Source organism: Penicillium soppii (assembly GCF_028829465.1).
Source record: "Penicillium soppii strain IBT 18220 chromosome Unknown utg000003l, whole genome shotgun sequence".
Taxonomy (NCBI): Eukaryota; Fungi; Ascomycota; class Eurotiomycetes; order Eurotiales; family Aspergillaceae; genus Penicillium; species Penicillium soppii.
The window spans coordinates 1,158,318-1,174,314 of record NW_026643233.1 but is presented as its reverse complement, the minus strand read 5'-3'; the positions used below and the strand labels follow the sequence as shown (position 1 = coordinate 1,174,314).

Below are 15,997 nucleotides of genomic sequence, written 5' to 3'. Positions count from 1 at the left end.
ACCAAGGCTTTGATCGTGGAAAGCGGAGCCCTGGCGTCATAGAGACACGGCCGTTGCTATGACAGCAACGACGTAAACACGGGTCTCGCCCGGACGAATACCCTCAACTTTTACACTATCGTCGATCCTCTAGATCCTTTAGATCTGTCTTCCTCTCCTCTTTTCTTCACCTGATCCTTTTAATATCATTCACATTTCTTATTTGCAGACCTCCTTTCCCCCTGCATCACATTCATCACATTCGTCAAATTAGCGAGGAACCACATTCCACCATGAGTGCTATGTACGACGAACAAAACTATGCAGCTTCACGCCGCCGCTCTCTCGCAACCCCTCCTCCATCCTTGACACCCCGTCACAGCCGAGCACGCAGCGACAGTGTTCGAATCAGCCACGGCACCGCCAGCACCAATACCAGTGTTTCCAGCGGACGAATGTCAGAGGCAACAAATATCACTCAACCTCCCTCTTTCTCAAAAAAATTTGTAGTGGTGGGGGATGGTGGATGTGGAAAGACATGTTTGTTGATCAGCTATTCCCAAGGATACTTCCCAGAGGTAAGATTAGAATGTGGGACACGACACATCAAATCCTCAGTGCTGATTTATCTTCCAGAAATATGTCCCCACAGTGTTCGAGAACTACATCACCCAAACAACGCATCGGGCCACAGGAAAGACGGTCGAATTAGCGCTTTGGGATACTGCTGGACAGGAAGAATATGACCGTTTGCGTCCGCTGTCCTATCCCGAGACTGATCTTCTGTTCGTCTGCTTTGCTATCGATTGTCCCGCTTCATTGGAAAATGTTGTTGACAAGGTAAGCCATCATGTACCACTCAAAATTTTCTGATATATCTAACATTTCATCCTAGTGGTATCCCGAGGTGTTGCACTTTTGTCCCACCACACCGATTGTCCTTGTTGGATTGAAATCCGACTTACGCTCAAAGCGAACCTGCATTGAACTCCTCAAGACCCAGGGTTTGACACCTATTACACCGGAGCAGGGCGAGAACGTTGCCCAGAGAATGGGTGCAACCTATGCCGAATGCAGTAGCAAAGAGATGCGCGGTGTGGATGAAGTTTTCTCAAAGGCCGTTGATCAAGTCATTTCGATCGAGGAGCAAGGCTGGTCGGCCCAACAGGCCTCCGGCCGCAGTGGTCGCAATAGTCGCCACAATCGCACCAATACCGCTCCCTCTGGGAGCGCAGGTCCACGCCCCGGCAGGAAGGTCAAGAAGCGGACCTGCAAGATTCTGTAGATTGATTCTACTGGCATCTCCCCTGCTCTATTCTCGACCACCCTTTTACCTTCCATTCTCACTTGGCCGGACCACAAGCCTGGTTGCTTCGTCGGCTTGCTTGCCCGCGCGCCTCTGTATGTGACATGCCGCTGCAAGTTGAACAAAGCTGGACATGACATTCAAAACTTTTCCTGTTGTATCGATACGCTGCGCGAACCTTACAATGACTTCGGTGTTTCTTTTTGTTGGAGGCTGTTTCCTTTATTTTCACGTTTGATCCTTATCTTTTGGCTTCTTTTCATGACCCTTGTTCCTTTGTTTTAGTTGATGTCTCTCATGACTCGGGTCTTTGCCGTTTTTTCTTGGCATGCATGGGTCTGGTGTTCTCGTTTATGTGTGATATGTTCTGTTGGCGAAAGCGTCCTCCTATGTGTTACTGAAACAATACGTATGACTTTTGTGTTCAACAATGTTTTCCCGTAGGATCTGTAAAAAGTAAATTCTATCCTGGATGGTATCTAAGAGAAGTAAAACAGACGCCGAGACCCGTGATGCAGGCCAAAATCCAAACCATCACTGCATGACTGTCGAGTCACCCTCGTCCTCATGCTGTGCTTCCAATTTGATCGGCGCATCACTCTCTTCGCTAACCTTCCTTTTCACATTCCTGTTTTCCTCACTTTCTTCCTCGGCTCGACCCATAAAGTTCTCAAATTGGGACCAGAGGGCTTCCACAGAACCGAACTCATTACCCACCTGTCGATACTGTTAGTAGATATTATTTCTTGCCCATGTGCCTATGCTTACCGCGATGACACTCTCCAGATTTCGATTCAGACGGTTCATGTTTTGAAGCACCTGTTCCATGCCCTACTCAACTGAATTAGCATCATTCAGTCTATCCGCTGCCAAGATGATCAATCCACTAACCACTGCAATCTCTCTGACAAGTTCCTCGCGCTGCTGCTCGAAGACTGTTGGAGACGCGGCGCGCCTACCAGAGCCTGGGGTCGATTGAAGCCAAGCCATGGTTATTAGGGATTCAAAATCAAAGATTCAACTGGTGAATGAGTACGAATGGCTCGGCGAGTTCAGGGAATGTTACGCCAAGTCAGAAACGCTTCGCAGGTTTGATGCAGAGAGTTCTGCGGAAGCTTGACTTTGAAAATGACACTAGACTCGGCTTTGTGCAGGATGTCCAACCGCAGAGAGGTGATGTTGCAATGATACTCGTTCAATTTGTTGACGCGGGAGAGAAGTTGAAGTGGGGCAATTTGATGAGTGGATCTCTAGAGTATTCGCCAGTTGGCGCACAGGCATATATTTGCAACATCGTCAACAGATTATCATTGATTTATACGTTGGATTTAAGAGGTTCATCTGCCACGTCACCACCGTATATTGAGTAGCTTGGATAATTAGCGAGCAAATTGGAATTTTCCTAAACTTTACTTTCTGATCGGTCCATCTCTCTTGCATGAAACACAGTCACATACTTTCCTACATAGAGTGAAGGTTAAAAAAAAGGTACTAAAGCCAGGGATAGTGACCATGAATGAATTTATAGAGTACATCCAGAGTGAACTCCATCATATGAATCGTAATGAGACAGTGTGGTCTGGTGCCTCCACTAGCCAATTTTGGTAAAGCGACTCAACAGTGCGACTTGGTGAAACATGAATGATATGAGTACGCGAAAATAGCCGGGGGGCCTTTTTTGAGGTATCTGAGTCCGCCGATTGAGCCGCCCCAGGAGGCATTTCAATCTGGTGTAAATCTAGACTGTCTGACTGAATGACAGAAAGATGCATACTTCCGAAAAACAATGAACATGGCAACCCGGAAGACAGAAGTTAAATAAGCTCTCAAATAGCTGGAAATACTTAACAGATCAGTTTATAATGATTTCAGACGTTTTGCCAGTCCAGGAACGCGCGCTCGGCCATTGGGGCTGGGTAAGAACCGTCCTAGGCAATCGCCGTATTTTTCTCAGTAGATGTGTTCCACGCTTTCTCGCCAGATATAAATAAATCATCAATTTGCTCAAGGGTCAGTCCAGCTGTTTCTGGCACAAACAGAGCCACGGTAATTAAGACAACAATCGTCACTCCAAAATAAAAGTAGCCGACATTTACTCCCATATTACCGTAACTCGGGTTAAGCATATATGGAGTCCAAAAGCTAGCCGCAAAGCTAGCAATCATGTTAAAGCAGGTCGTATTGGCTTGGCCGTAAGTGCGGAGTCGAACGCTGTGCATCTCAGCAGAGGACAGCCAGGTGCTAGAACCAACGAACCCGCCAAATACAAATGCCCATAGGCAAAGGAACACAACAACGACGTTCTTCGCGATTGGATCTTCTGCCCCGAGACCTGTGCTAACGGATGACAGAATAAGCATGCAAGCTGCCATGAGGCTATAGCCTACCAGCATAGAGAACCTTCTCCCACCGTACTCCAGGGCATGTGGGCCTGCGCAGGCTCCTGCAAGAATACAAAGCCCGACAATTGCGTTGATGAGGTAAGGGTTCTTGATACCGACTCCACTGAGAAAAAGAGCCGCATAACCAGCAACAAATTGGATACCAGTTATAGGCAATCCAACGAGGGTCGTTGCGGAGATTACTGTTCGGCGAAGATTGGCGCCTCGGTAGATTTCCATCCAGGATGTGGTGGCACTGAGACTTTGTTCGAGATCAAGATGCCGTTGGACGTCCTCCATTTGCGCCGTCACTTCGACCGAATCTATCCCCAAGGATTTGAAAGCAGCAAAAGACCTGCGAGCCTCGTCTTCCTTTCTTTTCCAAAGTAGCCAACGCGGCGATTCAGGAAACATCATGGTCCCGAAACCAAGGATCAACGCGAGCGGGATCTGGCAAACGATGGGTGTTTTCCATTGCCAGTCACTGTCTGGACTCAGAGTCGCCGATCCAGCACATACCGCGGCTGCAGATACATTGCCCAAAGCCAAGCCAATGTTGAACATCCCAAGTAAGAGGCCGCGCTTGCTTGCGACAACACATTCTGAACCGTAAACCATGCTTGAGGTAAGAAGCTGCCCGATCCCCACGCCGCTGATGCTTTTGCAGACCATATAGTGGAGGAAGCTACCAGATGTTCCCAGCATTCCTGAGGCCCCTATGATACACAGAACGCAGGCCACTTGCATAGTTGTCTTGCGACCGAACTTATAACCGAGCAAGCCAGTTGTCGCGCTCCCAACCGCTTGAAAGAGTACCGTGACACTGATGAGTGATTGTTGCAGCGTAGTGAGGGTGCATTCTGTGGTCTTCCCTCCTAGAGAACCGTTTGTTGGATGGCAATGACCAAAGGCCGTTTGGAACGAGGGCATAATCAACACAATTCCTGCAAAGCCCTGGTCGAAGGATGCGATTAATACTGCGAAAGAGACCCATACAGAGAGTACAATCATTCTCCACGTGGCCTTCTCGGAGTCCGTGTGGGCGGCCATTGAGGTAGATGCATCATATACCATTTTGGAAAGCTGGCATAGAACCGACGACGGGTCAGATTAGCAGCGGTTCTACGGAGTGCTGTCCCATGAACTTGGGCACGAAGTTCAAGCATCACATTTGAAAAAAGAGTTGTCCGGGAGAGTTTTGCGATGGACATTGCGAAAGGAAGGGGTCTATGCAAGGGTGATCTCCTTGTTTGCTTTTTCATGAACGAGGTGCCCACAGTCAAGAATGTCGATAAGCGTATCTCTCGATATGAACACTGCTGGAGGCATATGATTTGTGTAGCATGAGGGAAAGGCCGTAGAGAGCCCGAGAATATGTTTGTTTCGCACAGGACAAACGATTATCGACAAATTCTACGTCGGTACATGTAGAAGCACCAAACAGGGCCACAGTGACAAAAAGTCGATAGGAAAACCATGGATGTTGTACAGGCTCGACTGTGACTCTGGGCTTTTGTTTCGCTCTTTACTTGTCTTTTCGCTTTCCTGTTATCTGGTTCCTAAGGTCAACTTCAACTTGAATAGGCAGTTGCTTCAATGTTTTCAAGATGTTTCAAGAGAAGGAGCGATGTAGAGGAGGAGTGTAAATCTCCCCTTCTTGTTGCTTTTCCTACCTCTCAACCTCTCTCTCACTTCTCTTCCCACATCCATAAGAACCACGACAAGGACTTGACCTCAACGGATTCATGTAATATCCATAACCATGTAAATTTAAAATCTCCAACGTAAGCAAACATCGCCCTTCACTTGTAACAAACATCACTGCTCTTCCCCTTCAACGAGCCCAGGAAGATACAAGAAGCGGGAGATATGGTCGGACCATAAATTGATTTCTTCCACCGTTTGATCTATTCTATTGATAGCACAATATTTAATATAACTGAAGATAGGGGAAAGCCTGCTGGTCAATGCGAGAATCCCGAGCAACAACAGCAAGATTGCTCTTTGCACCAACACTCTGCTCGGTTTGATCAGGTTTACCTTTCAATTCGTAGAGTACAACTTAAAAAAGTATCAAGACATTGTTCCAGCGCAGGCTGGAGCTATATTCTCGATATTGCTGTGTCTTTCACTGAGGCCCCCTCAATGCAGTGCATCTCCTAAAATTGGCATAGCAAATGGGCAAAAAGAAATCAAATATGAGAAGATGTTGATTGGACTGCCAAATGCACATCAAGAGATCTTTGGGAATATTCAATCGGACTGATTCAACCTGGACTGAAGATCTAAGATATTGACATTTGAATGGTGTCTATTGTGTGGAATGGACGAATTCTCAGTCCCGAAGTCTGTCCAACTTTCTATACAATTATCTTGAGACAGTCCTCTTTGAACTCCAACGGAGACCAATCTGAATACACAAGCATAGCTTCGTATACATTGTCCTACAAGCACAAGATACAATCTAGGCCCGAAGGTCGGAATGGTCCGGCGCAGGGACACACGGCGATACCTCGCCAAGCAACCAATCAAATCCTACCGCTACAGAGACTGTTTGTGCTAGGATCATAGCTCGAGATTAAAGATCATATCCCAGCTTCACCTACATGCGTTCCTGACCCCATTTCCGAAACCTTCCCAACCAAGCTCTAGTAATTCAGCGCCCAACCAAGGTCGTTACACAAACGTGCTAGTCCGAGGAACGACCCCTCTCCCAGGGTTCAGGGTCCACCGGTACCTTTGTACCTAAGCTTTACAAAATCTGGTAAGAACCGAAGGTACATATGTACACAGATGGATGGTAAATAGGACATCGGTAATAGAACGTAGTAGTCCAAGACCCCGCTTGGTTTCATGTTTGCCAGGTACAAGTTTGGGAACAAACAGTCGGGTGTAATATTGTTTTATTTGCAGTTACTTTGTGGGCAAAATTTATATTAGAGAGATGGTTCACTGCATTGTTGTGTATCGAGGACCAATGTTATGGCTACATAGCAAATTGAGCAGTGCCGAGAGATAGGTAGAAAAAAAACCGTCATGGAGTTCAAAATATGCAAGAGGACTGAATAGGAATACTATTATTATTGCTTGTTGGTCTCAGACCTTTCACGTTCAAGTTCATTTTTCGGAGATTTGGTTTCTATACATCTTGCCAGTATCTACTGGTCACATTCAAACTCGAATTCAATGTCAACCCTAATTCGAGAGTTTTTCAAATCTCAAGCCTTGTAGACAAGAAGAAAAAAAAAAGTTTGGCACATTCATCAAATCATCAAAGCGGGGCAATCATGTCCCCTTGTCAACCGGGCCAGCACGACCAATAGACCGAAAAACGGCCCCGGGCCAAACCCTAGATCACACCCAGATGCCCGAGGTAACATGGCCCACTCAATTCAATTCGTAACGTCGTTTTCATTCACAGTTCGAAAGTTCATGTCACCGCGCCAGGCACGCAACACAGGATCATAAGTCCGTCTCGTCGTGAACGTATCCGTAAATTTCATTGTTCATTTCACATCATGAGAATGTACTCGGCGGTCCAGGCCGCTCGGCGGCAATAGACACACAGAGTAGGGAGTATAGCCGAGCACAGGTGTATGTGCTAAGAGTTGCGACGGGGTTGCGCAAGGATATTGCTCAGACGCTTCCAACGCGGCGTTGGAGACATAGAGTTCGCACGCGACATAGACTTGTCCATTGGTTTTATGGAGGACTGTGTTGAGGAGCGGGGTCGGCTGCTAATTGCTTCGTGATCCGCGAGGACATCCTCAAGGCGGACGTCCGAGTCGGACATGTGTGTAGTGTCCTTTGGATCGAGGATCTCGATGAATTTGGATGGTGTATCACGCATTGTGTATGAACGAGTGTTGATGCACCGAGAAGCAGCGAGTGAACAGCTTTGTATGAAGTTTCAACGAACGAAAAAAAAAAAAAATAGTAGTTTGCTCTGAGGAGGTCACGAGGGTGTTCGTATGTAGATTCTGGCGCTAGATGAGACAGATAGTGCTGCAGGTCTAGACTGCAGACTTTGCGGGGGGCCTTAAATTAAGACGTTTCACGTTTTTCGAGCGAGAGAATAATATTTTGGACCGAGGTGAATAGTGTGAGTAGGTGGGATGGAAGGAGTTTTATGGGAAAACTCCAGTGCAAATGGAAATGAGTTCCGATCTGCGAGAGCAAATGGAGTTGTGATATGCGGAAAATTGTCCAGTCTGAATCCCTGTAGTGGAGCCCGAGTGAAGATCAGGGGAGAAAAGAAGAAGTGATTTGGTAGTCCAAGTATAAGATTCATCCATGGACTGAATATTGAAGATCAGCGTTGTGCTAGATATCGGAGAAATCGCCTTTTTTTAGATCTTTGTACGATCCCATGTATACGTACAAGATACGTAAGTACCGAAGAAAATTAATGAAGAGAATATAGAAATTATAAAAATCAAGATAATATACAGAAAAAAAATAATAGTAGGCAACCCCCCTTCCGTAGTTCTCCGTATAAGGCGTTTTGATAACAGGATCGAACCCCACAAGTTTTTCTCACGAGGGCGTACAGGAGGACCCCTTTTGGTAAAGATGTGACCTACTGGACTGGCTCGGGTTCTTGTGGTGGGTGCCAGCCTACGCAAAGGGGCGATGATCAGCAATTTCCTTTGGTGGCGTCCGACCGCTGACCATTGACTGTTAACTGTGAAGAACCCTCGATAAATGGGTTCGTACTAAATTCTCCCATATGGAGAAGCACTTGCGTGGCCCAAGCGATGGCCAACTGAGCATCTTTTGGCTTGATCATATGCTCTCTTTTCTCTTTTCTCCCCTCTTCTGTTTTGCTCTGCAGGGACCTTGACGCTTGGGACTCTGAAACTGGCTACGAGAGTCCGCTACTGGAGTTAGCTTACGATTGTGGATGCTTCCATCCATCCTTCGAACACCATGACGTCGGGGGCAGAAATCCTTACCCATGAGCTTTGATTGTTTGTTGTAGAAATGGAGCCCTGGCTCCAGGGGAGAGAGGGGGGTTCGTAAGCAAGGTGATCGACTCTGTACAATATGTGATGTACATATTTCGTTTTTCTATTAAAAGAACCGCCACCGCTTACGATCAATGTGTGTACAATATTGTATAATACATATGACAGGTAGGTATCGTCCACGTCCAGTACATAGATCAGCCACTTAATGTGCCACAAATACTAAAACCCCTCTTCTATTGATTGAGGCAAAGAAACACGATTCGTCAACATATAATAGCGAGACAAATTCTTGATAAGTCATTCAATAATAAAATCCAAAGCGAGGGTCTTCATCAGCGTACGTAGTCGAATTCGCCGCAATAGTTGCTCTGCACTGCCATGATGTCAAGCGGGACCGGCATAGACGTGCCGTACGACCACGGCCTCCACAAGGATCGAAATGCTCGTTCAAGTGGGGATGATGCCGGGGGTTCAATTTGATATCAGTGGTATTTACTTTGAACCCATACAGTATCATATTGGCTGTTCGCGATCCAATCGCCACAATCATGTTGTCTTGTCACTTGTTTATTGCGCAGGCGTACAGTACACGTCAATTCGGCAATTACACTGTTAAGGCGTGCTATAATTGCACATATCCCGGAAAGTCCTTTCGCCGATGCCTTCTGGTCAAATGAGGGAACAACCGATGTCGGATTGATTGATCGTCGCTGCGCCGCCATCGAGTCACACAGATACACTGGGGGTCCGCACTTGCGTGGATGGCGCAGCGGACTCAGTCAGCCTGGGCCTGGCAACAACCCAAAATGCCTCACTACGTATAGCAATATGGAACCAGGGGAAAGGCAGCAATTTGTCTCTCACAATCGTGCGAAAAGTAATTGATTCGATTTTGGCCAAGGGACGATGCACAGAAAAAACCACTTTGAAAAGCCATAAACCAAGAAACGCCTCGTGATAATTGAAAATGGTGAGCTAAACAAACCCCAGGTCCCAACAGATCGGACTCATCGCCTCGGTCTTCGGTGTCTATCTTTGCAGGGCTGAGCTCGCCAAACATGCCTAGGGAATCCCTGGGCGCAGGTTTTTGCATCTGCTGCCAACTCGTCCCAATGAGAAAATGACTTGACCGAACATATGACCGAATATATCGCTCCGAGCCTGCCAATCCAGGCACGAAGAATGTCAATCACCTCACACCCTCATGCATCGCAACTCCGCTCGAAATGGTGTGATGTATTATTTGTAGGCCATATCCGTCATCTCCACACTCTCGTTCGAACCCATATAGAGGATATTGTTGCATCTATTGAAAAGACGTTAGCAAATCTAGAGCCGGAACACACCGTGTGTGCAACATTGAGCCTCGGAGGCACAGCACATACCGAATCAGAACAAGACCAAGTGCGCCGGTGGGCTTCCCATCAATGAATTCCTCTGTGTTGCGCAGCAGCACGTTCATGTATGAATCAATGCTCTCAAGAGTACCCTTGTATTCGGTTTGGCCCCACTTGAGGCGGATAAGGACTTCGGTGCCGACGCTGTAGAATCAAGGAAGTTAGCAAGCTGCTCAGTATTGTGGCGGTAACGTAGAATGTGCCATAAACTAGATTCTGTGCTTTGGGGTTGCTTCACGGGGTCTAGTTGGGATTGGGGTGGGTCGCATACCGAGCCTGGAGGAACGGGCGGGGGTTAAGTGGTTGGAACTGTGGAATTGCAAGTTAGCGATTGATTCTCTGGGGATCGGACTCAGCATCTGGGTAGGATGAGCGATCTCTTGAAGCTTGACACCGGGGCGACGTACACTCATTGTGACTTTTTGTTTGCACTCAGGACCGAGTGGCGGGGTATTTATGTGGATTAGTGGGATAGTTGTCAAGAGTGAGCTCAGGAGCGGCTTTCACTTGATGATTTGATAGTGCTGGTCGCGTGGTGGCTGCGAGGATATCGGAGTCGGCGACATCGCGAAAATGTGAGCTGGACGGGCGGGGATGACCAACCAATGAACCGCCGTTCTGCTCACCGCCTTTGACAGCTTCTATAGCAATATGTTGAACTTACATTTATTTCACCAAGTCAAATCACTGTGTGAATATTGCGATTGGATTTTATTGAATCTATTTCGTTCACAGTTGCTCTGCGATCCACCAAAGCTGAATTTTAGAGATGAAATTTACTGCACAACTCGTTTTCCTCATCACTGATCCATGCTCCACATACATTCATAAGCTATCGCCAGTTAACAAACCCCAGTAGTAATACATCAAAAGAGCACCCTGTTATCATTGCATATTTGTTTAACAGCAATCATCCCGGCTCAACTTCTTTCGCCTTTCTTCTCGCATCAATCATTCTTAGATGGTTTTGGTAACAGATCAGTGTCCGACCATATTCAGCATACCGAGCCATCTAGCTCACATGGCATCACCATCGAGTTGCTGTCTAACGGCTAATGTTCCAGGTAATCTCCTTGATGCTAACTTCCTCGCTCTTCTTTTCATCGTAGTCATACCATTCACCCTCAAGCAAGTCAATGCCAGAGAAAGTGGTAGTAGAGTCAACACCCTTGGCTTCCCAGTCACCCTGGATTGATATGTCAGTACATGAAGCTGTATATCATGATTCAAGATTCACTCACATCAGGCTTGAACTCAATAAACTCAAGACCACGGCAGTCCATTTCGATGATGTTCATGGCCTTCTGCTTCTCCTGGGCCTCGTAGGCATTGGGCCCGTTGACAATTGAGGCAGTGTGAGTTTTCTGCGTGATTGTTAATCGTGTTACTAGAATGAGAAAGAGAAAACCATAGGAAGTTAGTCCCAAGAGGGACAGAAAGCAGAATAGGAATGCCATGAATAAGCGATATGGAAAAGCTAGCTTACCGTGCACAGGCGACACTTCCACACAAAGTTAGCCTCACCCCGACTGCCGGGTATCTCGTTCTCTTCCTGTGATCATTTGTTAGATGATTAGTTAAAATTAGTAAACCTAGATCACATACAAAGCGGTTGAAGCTGACCCAGTTAGGGTGAGTTTCACGGCATGAGGTACATTGCACTCTGAAAGTGTAGTAGTAAGGGTTCTCCTCGGTATCAGTAGGCTGGAGAGCGGTAACGCTGCATTCTCATATTAGCTCGTACATTCTTCGGCTTAGGTGAGCAACAGCATCTGCCCATGCGACACTCGTAAAATTGGAGTGCGGTGCAGGAAGACGTAGACAACAATCTGAATCAAGTAAAATAACGAAAAGGAAAAGACTCACCCCTCCAGCTGAGCTTCGATAGTAAGATAAGAGGGCATCTTGTGGTTTTGGATAGAAGTCAAGATAACTGGGTGGTATCAAAGTCAAGTTCTCAGATGCGGGGTGGAGATGCAAAATGTTTACACAACCTGACCGATGAAATTCACCAAATTCACCAAACAATCACTTACCATGGCAATTTTTCTTGATTGGTGTTTTGCTTGAAATGCTTGTTGAACTAAGGGAACCAACACAGATATTCCCCCTTTGCTCACACCACCCTATCTACCAATGTCTGAAAATGCATAATTAATGCCTTATGATGCCACATCAATCAGGCATCAATATATTTCAGCATAATAATTATATTCCTGCGCCCTTATATTCTGGCTCAGATAGCCAAAACAGAGAATTGCATTCGAAAACTCTCAATTGTTTCATTGAAATAACTAGGGCAGGGTGTAAGCTCGGTAGTGAAGTACCTTCTGGTACGTGTCTATCTGAAGCCCCAGAATAGGGGTTTTTTTGAAACAATTTAATAGTAGGAATAAAACTGTGTTGAAGAACTTCATGCCTAAAGCCTAGATCCAGCAAATCTATTCCTCGTGTTTGTCTCAAAAGTCCTTGCTCTGGATGTTCATAACAAAATGATCTGCTTGGATGTCAGAAGGGTAGAGACGATGGAAGCAAACGCGGCTGAGCAGTCCTGTTTCTTCCAGACTTGCTCCTGGAGTGAGAGAGGTATTTTCTATTGAGAAGACAGTAGTTCAGTGTCTATTTCATGGAGTACTATTGATTAAAAGCTGACCACACAGTGGCTTAGCCTGGAGCCTTGGCTATTATTATGATTATTATGATTATTATTGTTTATGTGTGTAGTTCCCTCCTTTATTTTTCCAAACTTCGAGTCAGCGACCGACTGCTCTCGCCATCGATCTCCAAATAATTTCTGGATGATATCTTTGAACCAAGATTAGACCCTCTCTTGCTATGAAGGGTCCCTTGCAGTTCGAAATCGGGTTCATTTGCTGATCTCTTTGGAAGTCCTTGCCATGACGGCCCACTTGATCCGACTGCCGATGCGGCATTATTGGACCTTTGCCTCTGTCCCTTGATGAGTCCATATAGGACAGGAGCGTTGGCGACGATAGCGGCAGCGAGCAGCTCAACGGACGCCCAAGTTGTTCTGTTTACTTGTGCAGTGGGATTCTTGGCGTTTTGAGGCAGTCTAGCGATGGTGATTGCGACGATAAAGAGGCCGACGCCGAAGAGGATCGCTAGCTGGAGCTTTCTATAGGAGATAATTTGTCAACGAGATGCAAACGGTGATATAGGTCGGGCCAAGCTTACTCAACAGTAGATCGTTTGACTAGAACCAAAATTGGGATCGGCAAGGCGATGAGCATAAGGTCGGTGATGACATTGAGGACACCTGAGGAATCAAAAGTGTTAGAGGTGATATGAAATTAAAGTGATCTTCATCACGGCAGACATACCGAGGACGATCAATTGAAGCTGTGCTTGGCAGCAGATGCCTGTATTGGTTAGAATCTATATATAAAAGAAAACGAAAGTGGGAAGGAACTACCAGGATCCGGCAATACGATCCAGTAATGGTTGAATGGATCGCACTCCGTGAATGTCACAACCTGTACGATTATATATGAGGCTGCAAATATACCAATATATAAGATCATCGTCATCTTTTCCCAGTGAAGATGCGTGAGCAGTCTGCGGTAGGTATCAAGCAGAACCAATTTTTGCAACCAGAGACTAAAAGAAATATGAGAAAAAGTGGCCAAATGACCCTGTATTGCATGTAAACCAACACGTACTAGGAATTATAGAACACTCGATTGGTGAGCACAAATTTGCTCGCGATCTCTCTGCGACGGATTTCCTCCGGAGTGAAATCGTGGGTATGCCTGAATTTGGTAGACATATTGTTGGTCCCCCAGATGAGAATAACATGGACCAAGGCGAGGCGTATGAGCGCACAGAGAATTGCACCCATTGCGAAATAATCGCCAAGGACGAACTTGAATCCTTTCAACTTCCGCATCAACAGCCGGAGGACGATCAACCCGATTGCCACCCAGGTAAACAACCAAAGAATGATGAGAGTGGACTCCATGGATTTTTGAGGTCTATGAGGGTCCAATTTGACAAAGGAAAAAGGGGAAAAGAGCGACAAAGAATAAGAATGAGACGTGGACGAACTAAGTCAAAAGGTCATGGCAGGAGAACTTTCCAACAACCAGTTCCAGGCACCTCGTGTTCTAGGCACCTCGTATTTCATAATAGAAAGAGATTCGAAGCCGAATTGAATCTAATTTACCAGCAATTAGCTTTTAGAGAAGAGACGCAAGCGGCTTTCAAGGTTCACTTGGCAAAGTCTAAGGTTAGTTACCCTGGTCTACATTATGACGGGTGGATATCCAGATTCCTTCTTGGCATCGGTTTTCATTGGTCAGAAGAGCCCCAATCGGCGCCCATTCGGCGCCGCAGCGACAGAAACCGGGGCTAGCAAGTAGCCCCGGGCCATTTCTTCCCGTTATACTCCGTCCTGTGGGGGTTAATCGACACCATTGAAGCCCAACGGAGCAAATTCGGCAAAACCACTACTGTTTTAATTAGGCAACCCTGCAATCTTACCCATAGTAGGTGCCCCTAGCATAATTTGATCTCTGATGAAACCTTGTTCTCATTCCATTCACCTCGGCCCATCTTCTTAGCAATATGTATGTCAAGACAGGGTTGTTGTTGATCGTCTGGGCGATCGTCGCGGTTTCAGGCTGGTGCACTGAGGTACCAGCCCAGCGATCGTACATGTATGTTGGAGGACAGTATATTCTGAATGAAGCTGGCCAGCATGTCTTCACAGATCAGATGTACGTGGAAAAACTCACTCCGGCCGCGGGTGTTACCAAGCCTCATCCAATTGTCTTCATCCATGGACAAGCTCAAACAGGCACTGTACGTATAATTAAAGCACACTTCTTTTCTCAACGATTAACAATAATGTTGGCAGAATTGGCTCAACAAGCCCGACGGAGGAAAAGGCTGGGCCTCCTACTTCCTGTCTGAGGGATATGCATGCTATATTATCGACCAAACCTTCCGTGGCCGCAGCGCCTGGTTCCCTGGCAATGGAACGTTGAGCACCTACAGCGCCGAAATCTTGCAGCAGCGCTTCACCGCGGCGAAGCGGTACAACCTCTGGCCGCAGGCGTCCCTGCACACCCAATGGAATGGCACGGGCGTGATGGGCGACACGGTTTTCGACACTTACTATTCCTCAACGGTCGAGTTCCTCAGTTCAGCAACCTACCAGCAGTCAACAGTCCAGGCCGCCGGCGCTGCCCTGCTCGACACCATCGGATCTCCAGTAATCCTCCTCTCCCACTCTCAGGGTGGACTTATGCCCTGGCTGATTGCGGACGTACGCCCGAATCTCGTCCACTCCATCGTTTCAATCGAGCCCACTGGCCCTCCCTTCCAGGAAGCCATCTTCAGCAACACCAGCTCGCGCGCCTACGGACTTACCGATATCCCCATGACCTACTCACCCGCCGTGACTAACCCGAACGAACTTGTGAAACACGTTATCCCTTCCAACTCATCCATGTATTCCGACTGCGTGATCCAGGCCGATTCTCCCGCACCGAGAAAGCTCGTCAATCTCGCCAAGGTGCCCGTCCTGGTCGTGACGACCGAATCATCTTACCACGCGCCGTACGACTGGTGCACAGTTCGGTTCTTGCAACAGGCAGGTGTTTCGGCTGAACATCTCAAACTGGCGGATATCGGCATCCATGGAAATGGACATTTAGTTTTCATGGAGAAGAATAGTTTGCACGTCGCTGCAGTTTTGCAGAAATGGATGGAGCGGAAGTGATTTGTGGGACTCAAATGTGGCCGACTCTAAGCAAGGCTAGAATCCCAAGACAACTTCCATCGCTACACTCACTACCTGGTCTGTCGAAGTACCTAGCTCCCTTGGAACGTGCTCAGAATTCGGGCCAAAGACTCTCGCCCTTTCAATTCAGATCATATTAGTCAGATCGGATATATTGGGAGTGTAATTGCTGTCATAGGGTTTGGGGGGACTCTTCCCCA

The 15,997-nt window shown here is 47.0% G+C and overlaps 8 protein-coding genes across 8 annotated transcripts; 2 read left to right on the top strand and 6 right to left on the bottom strand.

Annotated features, from left to right (window-relative positions):
• Positions 1-272: 272 nt before the first annotated feature.
• N7529_002569 (Rho4-like protein) lies at positions 273-1,264 on the top strand (the record flags this gene model as incomplete). The annotated part of the gene is made up of 3 exons (XM_057238097.1): positions 273-557; positions 616-819; positions 875-1,264. 3 exons carry the CDS (start codon positions 273-275, stop codon positions 1,262-1,264), a joined length of 879 nt encoding a protein of 292 aa, XP_057100708.1.
• Positions 1,265-1,819: 555 nt separating this feature from the next.
• On the bottom strand, positions 1,820-2,275 carry N7529_002568 (DASH complex subunit DAD1; the record flags this gene model as incomplete). The annotated part of the gene is made up of 3 exons (XM_057238096.1): positions 1,820-2,002; positions 2,054-2,116; positions 2,177-2,275. The coding sequence occupies 3 exons, from the start codon at positions 2,273-2,275 to the stop codon at positions 1,820-1,822; spliced, it is 345 nt and encodes a 114-aa protein (XP_057100707.1).
• Positions 2,276-3,213: 938 nt separating this feature from the next.
• On the bottom strand, positions 3,214-4,740 carry N7529_002567 (uncharacterized protein; the record flags this gene model as incomplete). The annotated part of the gene is made up of 1 exon (XM_057238095.1): positions 3,214-4,740. The coding sequence occupies one exon, from the start codon at positions 4,738-4,740 to the stop codon at positions 3,214-3,216; it is 1,527 nt and encodes a 508-aa protein (XP_057100706.1).
• A 2,527-nt stretch (positions 4,741-7,267) lies between these two features.
• Positions 7,268-7,516, bottom strand: N7529_002566 (uncharacterized protein; the record flags this gene model as incomplete). The annotated part of the gene is made up of 1 exon (XM_057238094.1): positions 7,268-7,516. The coding sequence occupies one exon, from the start codon at positions 7,514-7,516 to the stop codon at positions 7,268-7,270; it is 249 nt and encodes an 82-aa protein (XP_057100705.1).
• Positions 7,517-9,875: 2,359 nt separating this feature from the next.
• N7529_002565 (small nuclear ribonucleoprotein F) lies at positions 9,876-10,446 on the bottom strand (the record flags this gene model as incomplete). Its single annotated transcript, XM_057238093.1, has 4 exons — positions 9,876-9,942; positions 10,022-10,177; positions 10,305-10,342; positions 10,441-10,446. 4 exons carry the CDS (start codon positions 10,444-10,446, stop codon positions 9,876-9,878), a joined length of 267 nt encoding a protein of 88 aa, XP_057100704.1.
• A 632-nt stretch (positions 10,447-11,078) lies between these two features.
• Positions 11,079-11,937, bottom strand: N7529_002564 (CXXC motif containing zinc binding protein; the record flags this gene model as incomplete). Its single annotated transcript, XM_057238092.1, has 5 exons — positions 11,079-11,219; positions 11,275-11,397; positions 11,520-11,585; positions 11,639-11,753; positions 11,900-11,937. 5 exons carry the CDS (start codon positions 11,935-11,937, stop codon positions 11,079-11,081), a joined length of 483 nt encoding a protein of 160 aa, XP_057100703.1.
• An 829-nt stretch (positions 11,938-12,766) lies between these two features.
• N7529_002563 (uncharacterized protein) lies at positions 12,767-14,012 on the bottom strand (the record flags this gene model as incomplete). Its single annotated transcript, XM_057238091.1, has 5 exons — positions 12,767-13,169; positions 13,229-13,310; positions 13,375-13,413; positions 13,467-13,651; positions 13,714-14,012. 5 exons carry the CDS (start codon positions 14,010-14,012, stop codon positions 12,767-12,769), a joined length of 1,008 nt encoding a protein of 335 aa, XP_057100702.1.
• Positions 14,013-14,617: 605 nt separating this feature from the next.
• On the top strand, positions 14,618-15,776 carry N7529_002562 (alpha/beta hydrolase; the record flags this gene model as incomplete). Its single annotated transcript, XM_057238090.1, has 2 exons — positions 14,618-14,854; positions 14,910-15,776. The coding sequence occupies 2 exons, from the start codon at positions 14,618-14,620 to the stop codon at positions 15,774-15,776; spliced, it is 1,104 nt and encodes a 367-aa protein (XP_057100701.1).
• Positions 15,777-15,997: the final 221 nt, after the last annotated feature.